The 19,884-nt window shown below is 36.0% G+C and overlaps 1 protein-coding gene across 1 annotated transcript in view; it reads right to left on the bottom strand.

Annotated features, from left to right (window-relative positions):
- POLA1 (DNA polymerase alpha 1, catalytic subunit) overlaps positions 1-19,884 on the bottom strand; it is a 205,950-nt gene that overhangs the window by 97,997 nt on the left and 88,069 nt on the right. Inside the window, exons 33-34 of the mRNA XM_074814612.1 lie at positions 14,403-14,584; positions 12,397-12,528 (exon numbers count right to left, since the gene is read on the bottom strand). Coding sequence (XP_074670713.1) covers positions 12,397-12,528; positions 14,403-14,584 — 314 coding nt within the window. The remainder of the gene's footprint in view (positions 1-12,396; positions 12,529-14,402; positions 14,585-19,884) is intronic.

Consider the following 19,884-nt stretch of genomic DNA (forward strand, 5'->3'; position numbering starts at 1 on the left):
ATGGATATTTAACCTTAATACTGCAAGTACCAAGACTAGATTCTTGCAGTGCTTTGTACACTGGCAAATTTCTCATTCCTCAGTTTTTGACAGACAGTCCCCAAGTGAGGGGCAAAGCAGGGGGCCCGCTTTAAAGCATATTATGTTTCTAACCACTAGGAATGACATTTTCTGAACTTCTACTCCATCACCTTCTGTAAGCAGGACAATGTTCCAACATATCAGTTCCAAACTTGAAGGGTGCCCTAAGAGTTCCAAAACACTTAAGAGATGTAAGAAGCAAAATTCCTTTGTTAATATTGCTATTCAGACATAGTTGGAATGTCCTAAAAACAACTAATGAAGTCTGCTAGGAGAATTAATCTGAAGAAACTACCACAGACAGAGGGAGAGGTACATCTTGCATTTTCTTTCACTAACCTGTTTAAGGATGCCATGCTGCCCGTTTTTGACTTAAGGTCTTTCCTACCCAAACAGTTTTTAACAGCCTCCTAGCACTATATCATGTTTGATGCATTCCAGACAGTTTAGTGTCTCACCACCAGGGGATAAAGAGGAAAGTGGAAAAATTTGTAGCTAAAGAGTTACCTGCAATTAAGATGAGAGTGGAGAGAAGGGGAGGGAAAAAGATCTGTCTAAATGCCTTTTATCTGGAAAAATAACTGGCCTGTAATCACACCAACTCCATCAATATGAGAGACTAAACCTTGGTTATGATGCTGGTTTCTCCTGCACAGACCTGTGTCTAGAAAGGCACCAGTTTAATTTATATAGAAACTAGATGTACTTCTCATTATGAAAGCTTGTAATCACTCCTAGATAATTTTCCTTATTTTCACTACAATCTTAGATGCTCCTCAAATAGGTATTTGTTGCTCAAGCTTTTTTCTGAATGACACCTGATTACTGAGTGGCATCTTGCCACTAGCCTCATGAAGCCCTTCACAAATGGACTCAGCAGAAAATGTTTAAAATAAAACTTTGGAGTAATCCCTGACCATTTCTTGGCAGATAATATAGGCTTATTTTGTTAATTCTGAGCCTTTAAGATGTCTGACTCATTCTTGTTAGGAAGTCTCCAAAGACAAGTCAGATCATACAGAATTTTAATTATGAATTCCCTACAGGGTATTTCAGTCTCTTTTACTTAAGGGGTTGGGAAGGGAGCAGGGGTGTTTGATCCTAAAACTACCTTGTGTTTAATCAGCCAGGAAACTCTCTCAAGGACCATATCACAATTCAGTTTACTCCATTATTGCTACTTCACTAATTGGGTTTAAAAAAAAAAATTAGCAAAAACCTAACAAGGTGATCCCCAAAAGGTGCCCCATTAAAGGAACAAGATAGTATAAATGCTGATCCTTTATCACAGAAAGAAAAAGAGAGGTAGAAAGCAGTAGGAGGGAGGGGGAATTTGATTAATTGCTTCCTTCAAACAAGCATAAAAACCACATGCAAATACTAGTGTGAAAAAGCATCACCAACACTGCATGAACTACTGGAAGACAAACTAATATTTCTAAATAGCTGTATTAATCTTAATGCCATTATTCATACACATATATATCTATATACAGGCACATATACATAAAAAGAGACATTCTACAAAATTCAAATTCTACATTCAATCTTCACGCTTGATAGGTGGTCAATGGGTAGCCTGATACCTGCTAGTTCTATTGCAAGATCATCCAGCATGAATTGCCTCAGTATAAGAAAAAATATGTATTAACCAATAAAAATTATTACAGTAATTACAAAGTTCTTGCAGAAAGCTTATGTTACATGCTGCAACAGAATTCAGCACATGTCATTTTGTGTATTTTGTGGGGTGAGGGGGTTCTCTGTTTTTAAACAATTCTGGCCCCTTTGTAGTACAGTCAAATGTTGCTTTGGATATTAAATTGAGAATTTATCTTAAATGGAAACAAACAACTTCGCTAAAAATTAGACATTTATGACTTGCAAATTACAGATACTAATTATTTTCAGTATATACAATTATGATATTCTCAAGAGGTATTAATTTTGGGACAGATGTGCTTTCATCATGTAATTTGGAAATTAAGTTACACTCTCACGTATGGGAACTCAGAAGTCTGAATTTGTGTAAAGATAGGATTGATAGAAAGGAATTTTGTCTTGCTAATTTTCTCTCTCTCTCCCCCGCCACCTTTTTCTCTCTCTGATGAGAGTGTGGCCAGCAATCCTCACAGCTGGGTTGCCTTGCACTCAAAGGAATGGGGGCTGACTGCAGAGTTGATGAGGATACACTTCCACTTGACTCCACCTCCTATTTTGTTCTTTCAGATAATTCTTCCAAATCCAGTAACTTCTAAAAATTTAAACAATAATTTAGACATACCAACTGTAAAATATGCACAATGCTAAATACTTCGTATTCATGGCAGAATGCACAAATTAAGTGCTGTTAAAGAAAACATCTTAAAAAAGACATTAAAAATATACATAAACCAAACTGAAGGCATTAATACAGAAACGTCCATCAAATGACGGTGAAAGGAAGAATATTGCTACACTGACCATATTTTCATTAGGAAAGGAAAGCACATTATTACAGAAATGCCCTCCAACATGTGCATGCCTATAATCTTCAAAACCAGGGTGTGACAAGTGATAAAGGGAAAAAGAACAGAAGACAAATGGCAGTTAAATAAATCTCTGGGATGATATTGTTGTTGAGTGGGTGTATTAATTAAAGAAATACATCTGGGAGTTCATACTTTCTTGTTTTCCACATTTGAACTATAGCCACCAATATAGAAAGGAAAAAGACAAGACAAAAAGTATTGCTTTCTGGTCTAGTATAAAAAAAAAAGATCTTCAAACATCAACATTTTGTTTATACTATTCCATAGGAGACTGAAGATAAAGATGCAAGACATTCAGAGTATGTGCTACAATTCTGAAACTGAGATTTTTATTTTTAGATAGAACAAGTTCAGTCACTGCATAAACATTTCTATCTGGAGATCTTTACTGATAGTTGTGGATTTTTGATGCCTCTCTTGCAGATGCCACTTACAAAGATAATGATTTTGTTCAGGAGAAAAGGAAAACATTTACTTGTCAAATTCTGCAGAGCCTTAATTTTCAAGTAGAAACCTGGTATACCTTTAGAAAACCTCAGACGTGTTTCATACATTTGTGGATTCAAAGTCTAACACAATCTACTAGACTGAAGATACTTGGAGAGTTGAAACTCTTAAGATGAAAGAGTGAACAAGACTGCCATTTAACTGCTGTAACAGTTTTAGCAGGACTACACAGCTTTTATTTTTTCTGTTCTAGGATGCTGCAGCTGTGGGCAGACTGAAGAGACAATAATCTTCAGCATGGCATGGAAATACGGAGGGGAGGTTCATCTTTAGCAATAAAAGTGCCTTTAAAACAGTGTGCCATCACAGAATGCCTGGGACTAAAGCACAGGCAGAGTTGCCAATTCACCAGGCTCAATTTAAAAGAAAGAAAAGAAGTACGGAAAACCATGTTCATGTGAAGAAAAGTAGAGTAAATAATGTTCAGTAAAAAGTAGGAGGATGTCCATCAGTAGATGTCATAAAATGAAATATAATCTGAAGACAAATCTAGCTAACCTGATTGATAAGCTTCAAGGACTCTTTACAGAGACCTACACCTGTTTTGGAGCACAGCTTTACTATCTGACTACACATTGGAATAAGGTTCTGCACTCAAATCACACCACCTCCCAAAGCAGGCACACTAAGCAGCTATTTTCTTAATGCCTGAGGATTAAAAAAAATTTTAAAAATCCACTTGCATATATCCACTGAAGGAAATACTGGCACTCTGTAGAAAACAGAGACTGTGTGGCGCTTACAAGACCGTCACTTCTGAACAAGACACAGTGAAGCAAATGCAAAACCCTTTTATGAAGCCATGTCTAACATAATGCTATTTTGCCATTTCTTCCTGCAGACAGGAGCACTCTCACTTAAAATGAAATAACACCTCTTTTTAATCTCAGATCCAAAACTCACCGGCTCTCCAAACTGTTTCTCTTAAACTTCAACAAACGTGTAGAAAAACAGGTTTCATGAGTCAAGAGGAACAATAAATGTCAACTCTAACACAGCACAGGCTGCTAGAATTGACCCTGGTGTTTCCTAGGATATAGGAAATCTTATAGACAATTTGTTGCGTTATCTCGGGTACTGCTTAGACTTCTCTTGGCCACTGTAAAAGAAAAATCAATAGTTCCCTATAAGTCTCATTCAGCTAGGGTGTTGCCTTCCCCATCCCTAAGCACATGAATGAAGATACAAAGGCAGAGGAGTTTAGCTAAATAGTGCTGTCCAGACTCATTGCTCTGAGGTTTTTTCATGTACATGACTTACTTCCAGGAACGAAGCTGAAAGGTCTGAACCACCCATTTGATCTGTTTGATCCTTGAATGCTTACGCATTCATCCATTTTCTTTTGCTGCACCAAAATACTAAAGAACATCAAGAACTAAACAGCTGTTTACATTAAGTTGAATGTAAGTTTTTGAAATAACCTTCTAACAACAAAGCTTCTATATGATGAGATTCTGAATACTGGAATCACTTCTGTTGAGGAACACCTTATTTAAATTTTCCTAAGAGTATTTTACCAAGATAGCAGTGACTAAATATTACTGGAAATATTTTTTTGACAATTTGAACTGCTTTAAACCAGTAAATTAGAACAATTATTTTAAAATCTAAGGATAGGAAAAAATAAATACCTGCAAGACCCTTTCCCACTATGCCAAGGAAAAGCATGCTGAGGAAAACATAGATGAAGTTTTTTGTGTATGCCCTTCTGTCATCCCCCAACCCCTGTGATTTTCTTATTCAATAATATTCAGGAATGTGGACTATAAAAGATAGCATCAAACAAAAATGTTTACAAAAGAAGGTAACTGCATAAAAAAATATTTTCGTTTCCCAAATGCTATAAAACTTATTTTAAGCTTTCTTTTAAAGATGAAGGCAGGTTCATAATAAAAAGTAAGAAACTTCAGGATAGGTACCTTAGATTTCTTACAATTCTTATAAAACATTCCGTATTTTGATATGCCCAGTCAACTCTGAATTACCACTGATGGTCCCAATTTAGTTTTTTAAAAAAAGGCTTAAAGCAAGTAACTTTCACTTTCTAAAATCAGCATTGGACCATGGACATCCGTATCATTAGTGACTTCTAAGAAAACATTTCTGATAACCACATTATTTTTAGGTCATGAATGTCAAGAAGACTTATCCTTGTGAAAAGAACCATATCCAGAGAAAACACAGTCTCTTCAGCTTCAGATTTTAACTTTGGTTCTCCCGGGGGATGCAAGGTGCTTGAGTGCTGTAAGCATTGCTAGTTATATATACATCAACCAGCAACAAGTATTCAAGGCCAACAGACCTTGTTCACTTGTGTCATCTCCTAGCAAGCTGTTTATAATGTGTTCTCTATTAAAAGTTTCCGTAGAATGATACAGACTTAATCTGGTTTGATATTTCAATAATTTCTTGTTTCAAGTTGTTCTAGTATAAGGCATTAACTGTATCAAAATTCCATGAGAACTGGTGGTTTTAAAACTTACTTTAAGTCTTAATTAGTTAACTGGAATACTGCTTCTTGTAATATCTCTAATTAGAGAACAGTGGGATCCTTTTCCATCAAAAATTTAAATTAAATCTAACAAAAATCTAAACAGATTTAAAATGGCTCTCTAAAACTACTATAAAAAGAAGATGAACACTGATCCTTTCAAGACCTTCAAGTGATTTGTCATAAATTCTCTTGTGATTTACATGTTATTAAAATAGTCTCAGAAGAAGCAAATCCTATAAAGCTATATAGCATTTATAGCACTTCTGTCAATCCAAGGTAGTATCCAAAGGAGGGCACATTTGGTCACTCTGTCTCAAAGTAGCTTGCTCAGACACTATTAGTAATGCAGTTGTGGCAGACCTCTCCATAGGCTGCATAGATTTGTCCAAGATTTTAAATTCTTGGCTACAGAATCTCATAATAAATACTGCTACTGGTACACCAAAGCTACATACTTTGTAGTCAGTTTATAGACAGATCAGATACACAGAGCTGCAACCATATCTCCATAGTGCAGCACAAACATGCTCTCCCAGTGTTGCCAAAATTCATCATTGCTTCAACTGGGGTAACAGATCAGTTCCAACAGAGTACCTTCAAAGACAGTGCTTTCTGTAATCCTCTGAAGACAGCAACATCTTGTTATTAGATGAATGATTCAATCACCTAGGTAAACATTACACACTTGGTGGCAATCATAACCATGACCATATTTACCTCTGGGCACACTTCCTGTAACATGATCTTCACAATACCGACATTTATAAGCCTAAGCAGACAAATTATTGTGATAATAAGCCCTTACATTCCTGTATTCTACCTACAGAGGAAATTACAAAGTTAGTTTTACTCTATTGACGCAATCCCCATTTCTTAGAACCTGTTCCATGCAGTGGCCAGCCTGGGGAGCCTTTTCTACAAAGAGCTGAGAGAGATATCTAGTGTCATTAAGTCTTCTCTGGCAAGGTATCAGACCGTGGACTAAGCACTAGGAAGAATCAACAGTAAACAGATACTGCTCCTTTGCTTATGTTCACTCATTCTCAGCAGCTAAAATCTGGAGTCCAGAGCGTCACACTCAGCCTCACGCAACCATCAGTGAGATGGATGCATGTCCATCATGGCTAGTAAAATCCAATGAAGAGAGTTAAACCCTTTGTAAAGACATATCGATTATTACTCTGAAACACTTCACTAAAAATCATATTGATGTTGTAAGTCTAAAACAAACAATTCCTTTACAGGGCAGATCATGGAGAAGTTGCAGTAATAGTGAATCAATTCCAGTTAATAGACACTATGAGTGCTGTGACAAATAACTGCTTACTCGTCCCCAAAATACACTACACATGGTAAGCAAAGAGTTATCTTTTATTATTCAATAAACATAAATTATAATAAGACAGATGTGTAACGCTTTCATACAGCAGAATACTGACTGCTCTGTTCGATAATCAAGATATCTCTAATTTCCTCCTGGTTAACCAAAACATGATTCCAAATACAACCCATTTGTCAAGCTCAATCAAGGAAAGAATCAGAAAAAGCTACTGTGGAGGGGAGGAGAAAGCTCTTGATAATCTGGTGGCAGCCTCCCTTCCCTCTCTCAGGTCCCCAGTAAACTGTGAATGGAATCACATTAATCTTTTATCTTTCACTCCAATTGCTTTTCATTCTGCCTTGACTTGGAAGATTTCAGCACTAAAAATAAATGTCTCGGTTTCTGTATGTATAAACCAAAATGACAGTGATACAACTTAAAACTTGGAAAAGACTCAGAAAAACAGGAAGGGCTCAAAATAATCACTGGAGTTAATTTGACAGCACAGTCTAGCTATCTGATTGTGCCTACCACATCAGCTGGTGTCACAATTCCTTCTATTTTCTGGCCCTACCTACTCTTCATCACATGCCCATAGACTTCTAGTACTATTAGCACAACAATAAATAAAATACTGTACTATTGCCACTATTAAGCACCTTTCCCTCATGCCAAAGAAACTTCTTACCCCTACCCGCACACTAAACAAAAAAGCTTTCAATACATGACTTGCGAGAACATGATTACAAAAGTCATCACCATCATCCACAATCATATTTTCACCTGTTCATGTGGTGTACACCTGTGGGTTGTTGGCAATACATTTGATTGAAGTGTGGGAGATTCCAGGTTCACAACAAGCCCTGTCATCTTTGTTCTCTTAAGCGAATATGTCATGCAATCCCAAAACCTGTGTGAACGCTATTGCCTCTTATAATGTTATCTTGTTTATAAATCTTTTACCTCTTTAAGTGCGCAAAATACTAATGCAAAACCCAAGAATGTATATACATTAGTCAGAATAGCTATGGATATGAAAAATAATAATTCAAAGATCCTGAAAAGTGTACCAACATGCTTTTACACTGCGACCTAATGTGCAAGCAGTAGACCACCCCACCACAGGTAAGAAATGAGAAATTTTGAGGGCTATTGAACACTGAATTTTTGCAGCGAAACAGTATAAAGTTATTTAGCAGTGTTCAATAGCCTCTAAACTCACTTCTGCCTGTGGGTTACAACAGTCCACTAGAAAAAGACTGTAAAACAAAACCAGTGCAATACAGGCTGGACCAAGATTTTTTCAGTATTTTAAAAAACCCTTTTAAAGTTTGCATCATGTTATGCATTTTGAAAAACATAAAAAGATCTAAAGATGACATAAACTATTAACTAGACAGCATATAAAGAGCATCTATATAAAAACAGGTTTTAGCCTATAAACATACTACTAATAATACCACAGGTGTGTATTTAAAAACCAAGATTTAAAAACTGTTGCTTCAGGGAAAACAGCTTGCCAGTCCAACCAGCTCAGTATGAATTTTGCTACTCCTCAAATGGCATATACAATAGGTTGGGTCTTTTTATTCAGTTCTTTTTAGTTGGCAAAACTAACACCTCAGCAGCTGAAGAGGTATGGGAATCATTTTATGGGTGTGAATACTGATTTTTACAGGGCTTTTTAAAAGGGTATCTAAGAGTTGGCATTTACTTACCAAGTGCTCAAAAACGACCATTTGAATATTCTAGTGGGAAACACAAAACAGTTTCCATCACAGTAATTAGATCCACTTACTATAAATGAAATGACACCCTCCTTATGCACAAAAGTTGGTCAGTTTTGCCATTTATGCTTGCATATTTCAGCTTTCACCCATTCCCTTGCATGGATGTTTCATTGATGGCTGAGGGTAACACTTCAAAAATGAACTAGCTAAACAAACTTCCCAGCAGCACTTGACAGAGCTACACCTATTCTTCCCCATTTCCAAAGCAGCACAGAATTAATTACCAGTTCTATGGATCTATTGTAAGTATAATAGACTAAAGAGCTATCACAGACACATTTATTGTAAAAGCACAATCCCAAGAGTGTCTAGTAGAGGGCCAAAACGATTAACACAAATGCTTTGTCAGATCAAAGATAAAACCTGCACCGCCCAATTGAGGAATGAATTAGAACAGTGGGTTATCTTTCAAATTAACCAGGGCAGTTAGTGAGGAAAATTTCATGAAAGTGTAATTCTTAGCCTTTGTGAATCCACACAGCAGGCATTCTGCCAGCTGACAAGATGATGAAATTTTCATGCTTAAAAAAGCCCTCTTCATTTCCCAATTTAGATTAGCTAGCGTTTCTCTCTCTTTTCATCTATTTGCTCTTCTGAAGCAGAATTAAAAAAAAAAAAAAGCAAGCACACAACAGGATCAATCTCTCATAGAATAATGCATTTCTGAAAAGAAATAAAATCTTTGCATGTCATTTTTTAGATATATTTACAGTTAGGAGTAAGATTATAAAAACTGGTATTGTTAATACCATTAAGAAATCCATACATACTGGAGCAATGGTGGATATATTTTGGAAGCCAGATAGAAAACATTTCTATGTTTAATAGCAAAAATTTATTGCGGAAACAGAAAATTTTATATAAAGGCGAGTAATTTACCAAAACAATGGGATTGTAGGAGGCTTACAAAATTCTATTTAGACACGTACATTTGCATCTTTTTAAAGGAAAGAAGTATATCACCATTGTATTTATTTACCAGTTTCAAGTGTCAAAAAGGGCAAGCAGATTTTCTACTTTTACATTTTATGGTACTCACCTCCGCCCCTAAATTTAAACAGCCAGATATAAAAGCATTTCAGTAGACTAAAGGAAACAACGTGCAATGACCTTAACACTTTAAAAAAATCTTATTCAGAGCTCACTGAAAAAAAGTAAGCTAACTCATTTCAGTGAGCTGTTGATCAGGCTGAAAGACTCGATAGGGCTGTCTTCATAAAAGGTAGCTCATTATTTTAAAGGTTAAAAAATTAGTTTTCGCATTTTGTTTTTGTATTATGTGCCATTTGACCAACACACAAACAACAGTAATAAGCAAAAAAAAATTTAAAAATTAATGGAGTGACAAAGTTAGACAATATATTTGTCTATATTAAATGATTTCTCTAGTCCTTTCAGATGCAACCACTACAATACAAGACTGTTAAATAAGCATCTCTGAGTTTCATCAAATGTTTTGTTCAGACTGTTCTTTGCCATACTACTTCTGGGTGTGTCTTTATAGGATTATATATATTAGTGCAAACACCCACTTGAATTCCAACTCCAGCTGTTATACAGTCACTACAAGTACTTGATGAAAGGAATGAACTAAAACTCACAGCATCTGATTTTTTACGAGCTAACAGGACAGATAGAAAGTTTACTTGCCCAGTTCCATGGAAAGCCTTTTTTAAAATGATAATTATTGTGCAATTTGGAAATTACTTTTTACAATAAAATAATCTTGCATTTCCAGAGTCTGAATTTATTCCACAGTTAAAATGTAGTTTTAAACCTTATTATTATAGCTAACTGGGTTAAAAGTAAATTCTCAGTACTAAATATATAACTGAGTTTGTAAAGCGTTTACTTACAAGGGCAAACAAATTCCTTTTGAAGGACACTTAATTATCCTATGTACCATGTAGTAAGATACTTAATTGATTTTAATACAATGTAATTCACAGCTTGGTCTTAAAAAACAAACAAAAAAAAACAAACAAAAAAAAAGAGAACAAAGCAAAATATTACACCACTTTTTGTTTTTGTCAGTAGTAAGAATTTTTCCTGCCCTTAAATGCATCTTCTTTCATTCATCAAGTTTACTATTGCTCATCTTATGCATGTGTTTTCTAGCACTTTATATGCCAGAAATTACTTAGCATGTGGCATTGTGTATTATCATTAAATCTAAAAAAGTTGCTCAGAAGCAAGTTTGGTACAAAAGCAGTCTGTGTAAACATATTACTTTGACATACTATTTAATAACACATTGTATAATTTAATATAATATGTATAGTAATATCAACTAAATTATAATTTTGCAGCCAGTTGGACTTTGCAAGAAAGTAACATGAGACTCAGCATTTTGGTAACTTCACCTGTCCGAGTCATCTACCTTTAACTTCAGTGGAAAGGAACAATCTATCCTTACCTCGTGAAATACTGCCTGAATTTAAATACTCTAGGAAAGTTTTGTGCTCCCTTTGATGCAAAGACCTTCCAAAGAAGTATTGATACATTCGGAAATTATTACATATACAGAAAAGAGCTTAAAAAACACTTACCTACAATTGCAGTAAGAACTAATATAGAAGAAAGACAATGCAAAATGATATTGGTATTAAACTATAATGATAATTCTTAGCGTTGTAACTGCTGTCTGCAAAAGTATTTTGTAATGCTTCAGAAAACACACCACAAATTAGGTAAAGCCATTTGTTTACAGGCCAAATTTTAAAAACAATATACTTTTTTGAGGATATCAAAGGTTATGAGAACCCAAAGGTTATGAGTGCTTTCAAAATTTATGTCTGTCCTGAAGCTGTAAGAACAGGCAATGCTGGATAACCAAAGAAGGCAGGCAGGCAATGGGATGAGCAGATGTAGGAAAATTCGACCAAAATGGCTAGCTGCCAATTCACAAAATATGATGCTTCCAGCATATTAGAGATATAAAACATACTGATATAATTTAAAAATCATGGTAGTGTTTTTCCTAACCAGTCACCACTTTGGAAAGTGTGAAGATAGGAATCTCAAATATTACACATTTTTTTTCCACAATGCCATACAAAGCCAACCACTGCTGTTGGCCATTTGAATTTCTAGCACTGCCCCCCCACTCCCGAATTATATCTATTTAATTAACTACCCATCTTTCTCCTCTTTTTTGCCCTCCTAATCATTATGAAGATAGATTCATAGTATTTCCCTTCCTATTGTCCTTCAGAGAATTTTTGCAGAGCTACATTCAGTTCTCCTTTTTACAATGTAACACATATACATCAATTTGGGTTTGAGAAAGAGAATCAGATTTCAATTACATGAGAAACTGGTATCTGTATATTTGATAGGCTTCATAGGTTTTCTCAAAAGCATTAAGATAATCAACTCTGCACTTTTTAGTTTAAAAATCTGGAAAACAGCTACTCCATCTGTAATAATACTGACACACGCAGTTACAAAAATTTATATACATCTAACTGTCATGACTTGAGACTGAACTGAGAAAAAAACATTCTAAATTAGAATTTGTAGTCATTAATTGATTTATTTTCACAAAGTGGAGTTTTGATGTCATATGCTATTACCTTGGAGTGTACAAAAAACAAAAAGTAACAGTCACCAAATACTCAGCACCACTTAGAAAACTCATCTCACATGGCAGAGTATTTTCTGAATACTTACATTATAGTATTTTCCAAGGTAGCGTCTAATATCCAGCAATAACTTGTTGCTCATTTGAACCACATAGTTGAAAGGAGGCTCTTCACACTCAGTCTTACTGCACCTTTGCAAGCTGGGTTCAATAAATCGCCCCTGAAAAACAGAAGTGTAAAAACAGTATGCATCATTACAACAGATGATGGTAGCAGAAGTTATCACAGGAGTTTGGCCATAATACATACTTTTTAAAAAATAAGTCTTAAAGGACCTCTAATATCTAGGCCTCCTTTCCTCATATCACTTGGCCACTCCCATATAAAGATTTCTCTGACCTACAGTTTTTCTATTCTATTCTATTCTATTCTATTCTATTCTATTCTATTCTATTCTATTCTATTCTATTCTATTCTATTCTATTCTATTCTATTCTATTCTATTCTATTCTTAATGAAAGGTCTTTTGGAGAACATGCTTCTTCACCTGCTATGAAGTTAATCATTAAAAAAATTATACTGAGTAAAAAAACTAATCTGTAGACAAATCAGGATCCTCTGTCTCCCCCCAAACACATATTTGTGGTTTCATCAGGGACATCAAAGCTCCGCCCAAGCCCACTGATCAGAACACTGAAATCAACCTTATAGATACCAATTACAAAATTACCAACAGGGCTGTAGAGACAAACCTCGTCAAACAAGAATGACATGATCATCTTTTATTTTCTTCAAGTGCAAAGAATAGCTCTTACAGTTTTACACCATCTCATTCCCCTTATTTTCAAATCCTTCTAAACACCTGACATTAAAATTTCAGAACCTGCAAGTGATGCATGAACAGCTGAAATTAAGTTGGTAGAATTCACATTAAAATAAGAACAACCCGATAGGTTGGACAGTTACACAACTTTTAGAAAACTTTCTTTCAAGGTAAGACTTAGCTTTTGTAAGTCATCTTGGCTAAACCCCTACCCACAAAACTAAATCATTTCAGGTGGAAGAGACGGGGGGGTTTGGTTTGGTTTAGGGGTTTCTTTTGTAGTTTGATGGGGTTTTTTTGGTTGTGGGGTGGGTTTTTTTGGTTGGGTGGGTTTTTTTTTTTCCTTTCTTAAGGAGTCTGACATCTACTTCTCTCCAGTTAGGCCATCTGCAAGCTGTCAAGCCTACATGCAATTAACTATCTTATTTACAGCTGTACTGAACAAAAGTCAAGGATTCACAAAGTATCACTCGATTAGTGTGTCTTTTCCTCTTACTTGCTTCCAAAGACTGCTTTATTTTGATTCAAAAAAATGAAAAACATCTGCTGTTTGTCCAAATTAACTTAAAATAATTACTTTTAATTTAGATAAAAGATTTATTTGCTTTCAGTTTCAAGGTTTTCACTACTCCGAACCTCGCTAATTTGCCAATGACTAATACATACATAACATCGCTGTAGAGTTAAATACTTGGCCCTATTTCAAGTTGTGATCCAAGGTCAGAGATACATTTTTTGGCAGAACTTCTCAACAAGAATGTACCCCTATGACTTTTTATGTTCAATACACAAAGACAGAAGGAAAGATAACACAGAAAAACCTTACTGTCGAGAAGGGAGGTGGGATGTAGCAAGATAAACACAAGTTTCAAAAACATTCTGTTCCAATTAATATGATTTAGGATAAGAAATTGCCATTGCTACACCAAAGTTTCATTAAATAGAGAACTGGAAGTTACTAAGGTGTTAAGATAAGGATTCCTTAAAAAGTTACAGCAACAATCATTCACGACTGTGGGCAAACAGATTAATGAATCCAGATAATCTCACATGTTCTGCTAGACGACACAGCTGAAATGCAAAAATGGGAAAAATATTTCAGCAGTATCCTATCAGCAAATTTCTGTTCCAAAGCTATAAATAGCAGAACTCAAACAATATGGTATCTTCTTCTACATCACATGAATGCTGTATAAAAAGCCATTCTCTCTACAAGTATTTTTCTCCCTGACCGATGAACAGAAATGACACAGAAAAAAAAAAAAACTAACCGAACCATCAAAGACATTGTCATAAATATTTTCTGTTCCGCATCTGAGGCAGCAAAACTTGAATCTTTCACAATCCCTATATTTCTCCTCATCAGTGAGCTGAGCTGGGCCACCAACCAAGGCATCATTCTCCTCATCTTTATGGTAATGGTGATGGACTCTGAATTGGGAGGGATCCAGTCCTAATAATAAGAAACAAAAATTTCAAAAGACTAAGAGGTCAACCATGCAAGTAGGCTCATTTTTGATATGCCTGGTGAAGCAGATTCAAAAGGAAGTTACAAAATGTAAATTCAGAAGCTGAAAATCTCTCCTTAACAAAACTTTCTCCATAATACATAAATACATTTTACAATTTTTAACCACAAATAAAGGTTCACAAAACATGAAGAAATCTTCTTACTTATCTTCTTAAGCAAGATTGCTTTATAAATAAAAGCATTATCATGGGAGTATGCAACAGAACATTTTGTTTCTGAGGAAACCACTCCTAACGGATGGCTTTATTGTTATTTTCTTCCTAAGTTACGTTGAAAATATTTCAATAAAAATGTGCATCATTATTAAGAAACAGTCTTTAAATCAAAATGGCACCATTAAAACTCAAAACAGAGAATAAAAACCCCATTAAAGAAACGCGGGTGCACTGCTATTACCAACTCCTTCAAGTCCGTATACAACTGCCAACTCTGATTTCAATGCAGTGGTCGATTTCATTTTGGCTCAGTGGTTAACAGCATGTAGGTTTCAATCTAATGCAGTGGTTAAAATTCAGCAGCAGCATTTAAAACGGCAGTGCTGGAGACAAAATGCTTTATTTTTGATTGCCAGAACTCAAGATTTTAAACAAATAAATACACAAAAGAGATCCCAAAAATACTGATTCAACCACAAATAAGTAAATAAGCAAGCAAGCATGAAGTTCACTGCCCTAGGAATAAGACTGCCAAAGTAAACTTAATAAAAATCTACAAGTTCTGTCACCCTTTGTCATGTGCAACCTTTTAAAAGTCCATGTATCCCATTTACAGGTTTTTTTGTTAACTCTAGCAAAGAGCACATGCTAGAAAAAATAATTAATCAAATGAGCATGTAGAAGAAAACGTTCAGAAAACTATGGCTTACTTTATTATTAAGAAGAACAGATCAAAGAGCAGAAGCACTCTAAAAAATATTTTTAACAGAGGCTAATTAAGCCAAGTAACAGATTACCAGGTATTAACCCATATCTTGGGTAAATTTCAAAACCAAACTTAATAATTACTACAGAAAGAGCAAGAAAGATTAACAAATAGAAAGTGAAGCTAGATTTTGCAGTTCTTAACCTTACTATACAGTACTGGGAGACTTAAAGACAATGTTTGGGAACAATATTCAGTTAAACTAGACAAATATTATTGCACATATAAACCAGTTGTGTTATACAGGCAGATATCGATTGTTTTTACATAAAAGATTTGATATGTGTGACTTTACTATCGCTACTCTGCATTTCTATTTTGCAATCATAAAACAAATTCAAGGACAATGAAAAATTCCATTGTCAAATAAGTATATGTGGTTCTTGATAGACTATCGGTTTCACTAAAATTTAATCAATCTTCCCAACTTTAATTTTATCAAAAGAAACAAATGTCAATGCATAGGGGTAACATTCACCTTCAAGAGGTTCTTAAACTTTTAATACAGTTCTCTACTGTTCATTAAAAGGAAGGGCAAACAAAGCAAAAACCATTGCTAATAGCTTATTTTATACTGTAATACATATGGTACCCACAAAAAAGACTGTGGGGTTTTGTTTGGGTATTTTGGGGGGGGGTGTGTTTCTTGTTTTGTTTGGGTTTTTTTTTTTAAAAGGGTTGGTAATGTATTTGCTGTTTTAGAAAATAAAGAGTATGTTGTGCAACACACAGGTAGTAGGTAAAAGGTTTAGAAAGGGGACTTGAGTTTAGTATTAAGACTTTGCAAAAAATCAACTAAGTATGCAGGTAGGTTGGATCTAAGATAGTAATGGTGAATACAAACAAAAATTCTCAGTTTACTCTGAATTCAGAAGTGGAATGAAAAAACAGCATTGCAACTTTCCAACACAGACACCATTAAAGTTCAGCTAGAAATCTATCTTTGGTTGTTCCCCAAAAGGCAGATATAGAGCAAAGTAGTTCACTAAATAAAAGGAGATAAATTCTGGTCCTTAGACAACTGCAGTTTTCCAATGTTCAGCGAAACCAGTGACAGCAAATCGGCATCTGGACATCTGGTAATAATTTAACAGAAAAAAAACCCTCAAACTTATTTATTGGAAGAATTTAAATCACACCTCTCTGAACTTTCTTAGCTGTTTTGGCTGGAGAAAACAACAGGAAAAATATTGTGATGATTCAAGTGTACATCTAACTTTTGGTGTGCAAACAGCCCCAGTGAAATCAAAGGGGCTACAAATCAGGCTTTTAAAGAACATGCCTACCTTAATTATCTTGTGGAATTGGGAACTATTTTGTCTATTATCTCCTTTCAGGAATAGTGTTTGGTTCAATTAATCCATTTCAGCACACTAACTGGTATCTTCTTGGACCAGGTCACACTGGTCATATTACTCTACTTGGTAAACAAAACAGGAACTATCTGGTGGGTGAAGGGAAAAAAATAGTATCTGGTTTTGGTAATGTTTAAATTAATAGGATAAGACTAATCTGCAAACTTATCTGAACTATTTTTTTCATGACATCAAGAAAAATTAAAGGGACTTTCACTTACTCTGACATGAAAATCTTCAGGGGTATCATTAAATTACCTGTATCACAGGTAAGTCTTCCAACCTCAGCAAAACTGCAAGGTTGCATGCATGACAAAGAAATAAGACATTAAAAATATGCTGATGAACCTAGTGTGCCAAAACTAAATAATAAAAGTAAGTTCCAGGACTTGTTCCTGAATTATTTAACAGTATTATTAAAACATTTACTAACTAGAAAGTCAAAGAGGTCGCTCAGGAATCTGAAAAAAAGTCAAATAAATTTTAGTAATCGCAAGATTTTAAAAATCCCATTTCTGCAGATGGTTTTTACACGCTCCCGGGTGCAGGAGTGCAGCACGGAGCAAGGCAGGAGCGGCGCAGAGCCTCCACCGCCGGCCGGGGGAGCTTGGCGGGCCGCCGGGCCGGCTTCCCCGCGGACCGCTGGACAAAGCCCCGGGGCTCGTCCCCGGATTCCGTATTTCAGCCGCAGGTTAGTCGGGAAGGACGGAAAGTTTCCCCGCCGCTACCTTTGACCGTTAGACATTTTGTGAGAGGCAGGGAAACGGCATCCGGTGCTGCCACCTCGAGGCTACGGCCGCGCATTTCAGCCAGGCCCGACGCGCCGGGGCCGACGCCGGGCCCGGCCTCCCGCTCTCCCAATGTGACCCTGCGTGGCCAAGGTATCCGCCCTTGGGAAACGCACGCTTTTTTATTTTTCTCAAGGAGATGCCCCCGCGCTGCAAAGCCAGACTGCCCTCTGCATGGGGCCCCTAAAACGGCCTCTTGCGCCGCCAGAACATGCGACATGGTTTAGCAAGTCTCAGTTTCTAAGCACGTCTAGAGCATCTCAAAAAAAATCAGCTAGACCACAAACAACAAAATTCATAGACTTTGGGGTCTGCTACTGCATTGTCATGAAGTTTTGTCATTACTTTATCTGTAATTAATCTTAATTTCCATCGTTCTTCTCTTGCACGTGCTCATTCTCTTCTGTGAGAAAACCAATTAAAAAAAGAGAACCTGATGTAATTCCCGCATGCCACAAGGAGAGCACAACTATCCTGGTTTCTCTCAGGACAGTCAGTCTGAGTAGCTGCTAAATACTATATTAGAAGGCCCCTATTAAATTATTCTGTAGGAAGAAATAAAAAAAGACAGTATCTTTAAGGTGGTAGTGGGTTTGCTTACAAGGAGCAACTAACATGCAGATACTGCGTGGAAGGACAAACCAGTACTGGGAAGTACTCTTAATGACAAGCTTCATCAGGACCCAGTAACGACCCCCTAAAATTATGTAGCCTTCCTCTGAAATGTCCAAATGCCAAGCAGTCTGCAGAGCGCCAATGTGCACACCCACCTGTAAGGCAGCAGCACACATCTCTTTCAGCAGACCATGACACAGTCTAGGACAGCAGTCAGCAACTTCCGTAATTTAGAGAAAATGATGTTATGCAGTAACAGCCTCAAAAATCCCATGGTTAAATGACTCTGCTTCCATAATGTTTAGACACTTTTGACAACACAGAAATAAGATGTGATTTCTCTTTGAGACAAGGAGCAGTATTTATGTATCAACAAAAAAACCTTACTTTAAATACGTTAAGAGAATTGTTCTGCCAATTCTTTTAGTTTAAAAGCTATAGGTATCTTCAGGATGAAGTAAGGTAGGTCTCCAAGCATTTACAGAGAACAGATTTATTGAATGGTATTACTGATCAGATTGCACACTTAAGTTTCAGAAACCCTGACAATCCTCATCTTGTCTGCTTTTCCTCAAGAACTTCAGAGTGAATGCAGGAGTATGCTCATGAGGTTCTCGTTTTTGGAAACAATGAAATTCAATATCTCTCAAAGGCTAGGAAGACCTCCTACGATGTCCAAAAACAAGTGCCCGTTTTCAGCTTAATTCCATAGTGAATAAATATGGTATTTAAGGAGCTCTCTGCAATTTTTAGGTGTGGTTATTTGCTTTTGTTCTTCAGCATCTAAAAGAGCTTAAAATAACTTGCTTTGAGCACAGACAGAACAAAGAACTTTTCATCATTTTGATAAGAGCCAAGCTTCCCTCTGCTCAATTTTATCTACTCGGACTAACGTGATGACATATCAGTGAAACATTCACCTTATAAAGAGATTCTGTTAAATATGAAACCAAGATCTTTTTTCTACAACCATTCTCCCTATACAGACACATACCCTATGTAACACATTAAAACAGATCAGGCAGAGGAAGACACACACAATGAGAATGCAACCAAGTTTTGGTCCACAGATGTGACACTTAAGATATCCTCCATAATACCAGCTTCTACAGAACAGAAAGATATGCTCTTTTGCAACAAGATAGGGAAAACAACAGGAATTTGGATGCGTAACATGATGAAAATACTAAGCAAAAAAGCCCAACTTAGCAACACAGAACAATAAACAGTTTTCATGTTTGCTTGTTTTAGCAAGCTGGGCTCAAATATCTTGTACACTTTTGTATCTTGTAAACTATTTTCAATTTCTTTGAAATGAAATCACTTGACTATCCCTCCATTACTGTTAAAAAAAAAGCTTTAAGGTAACTTCAGCTTGCAAGGATTTATGTACAACTCTGATAAAGTGCTGTATACAAAGATCTAAATAGAGCACAAGTTTTGAAAGAGACCTGACTTTACCTCCAAGCTCAATTTAAGCATTCCCAAGAAAACAAAGCTGGAGATAACATTTTTACAGCACAGCAAGGTCAAACCAAACACA

This window comes from Strix aluco, chromosome 2, assembly GCF_031877795.1.
Source record: "Strix aluco isolate bStrAlu1 chromosome 2, bStrAlu1.hap1, whole genome shotgun sequence".
NCBI classification, from domain to species: domain Eukaryota; kingdom Metazoa; phylum Chordata; class Aves; order Strigiformes; family Strigidae; genus Strix; species Strix aluco.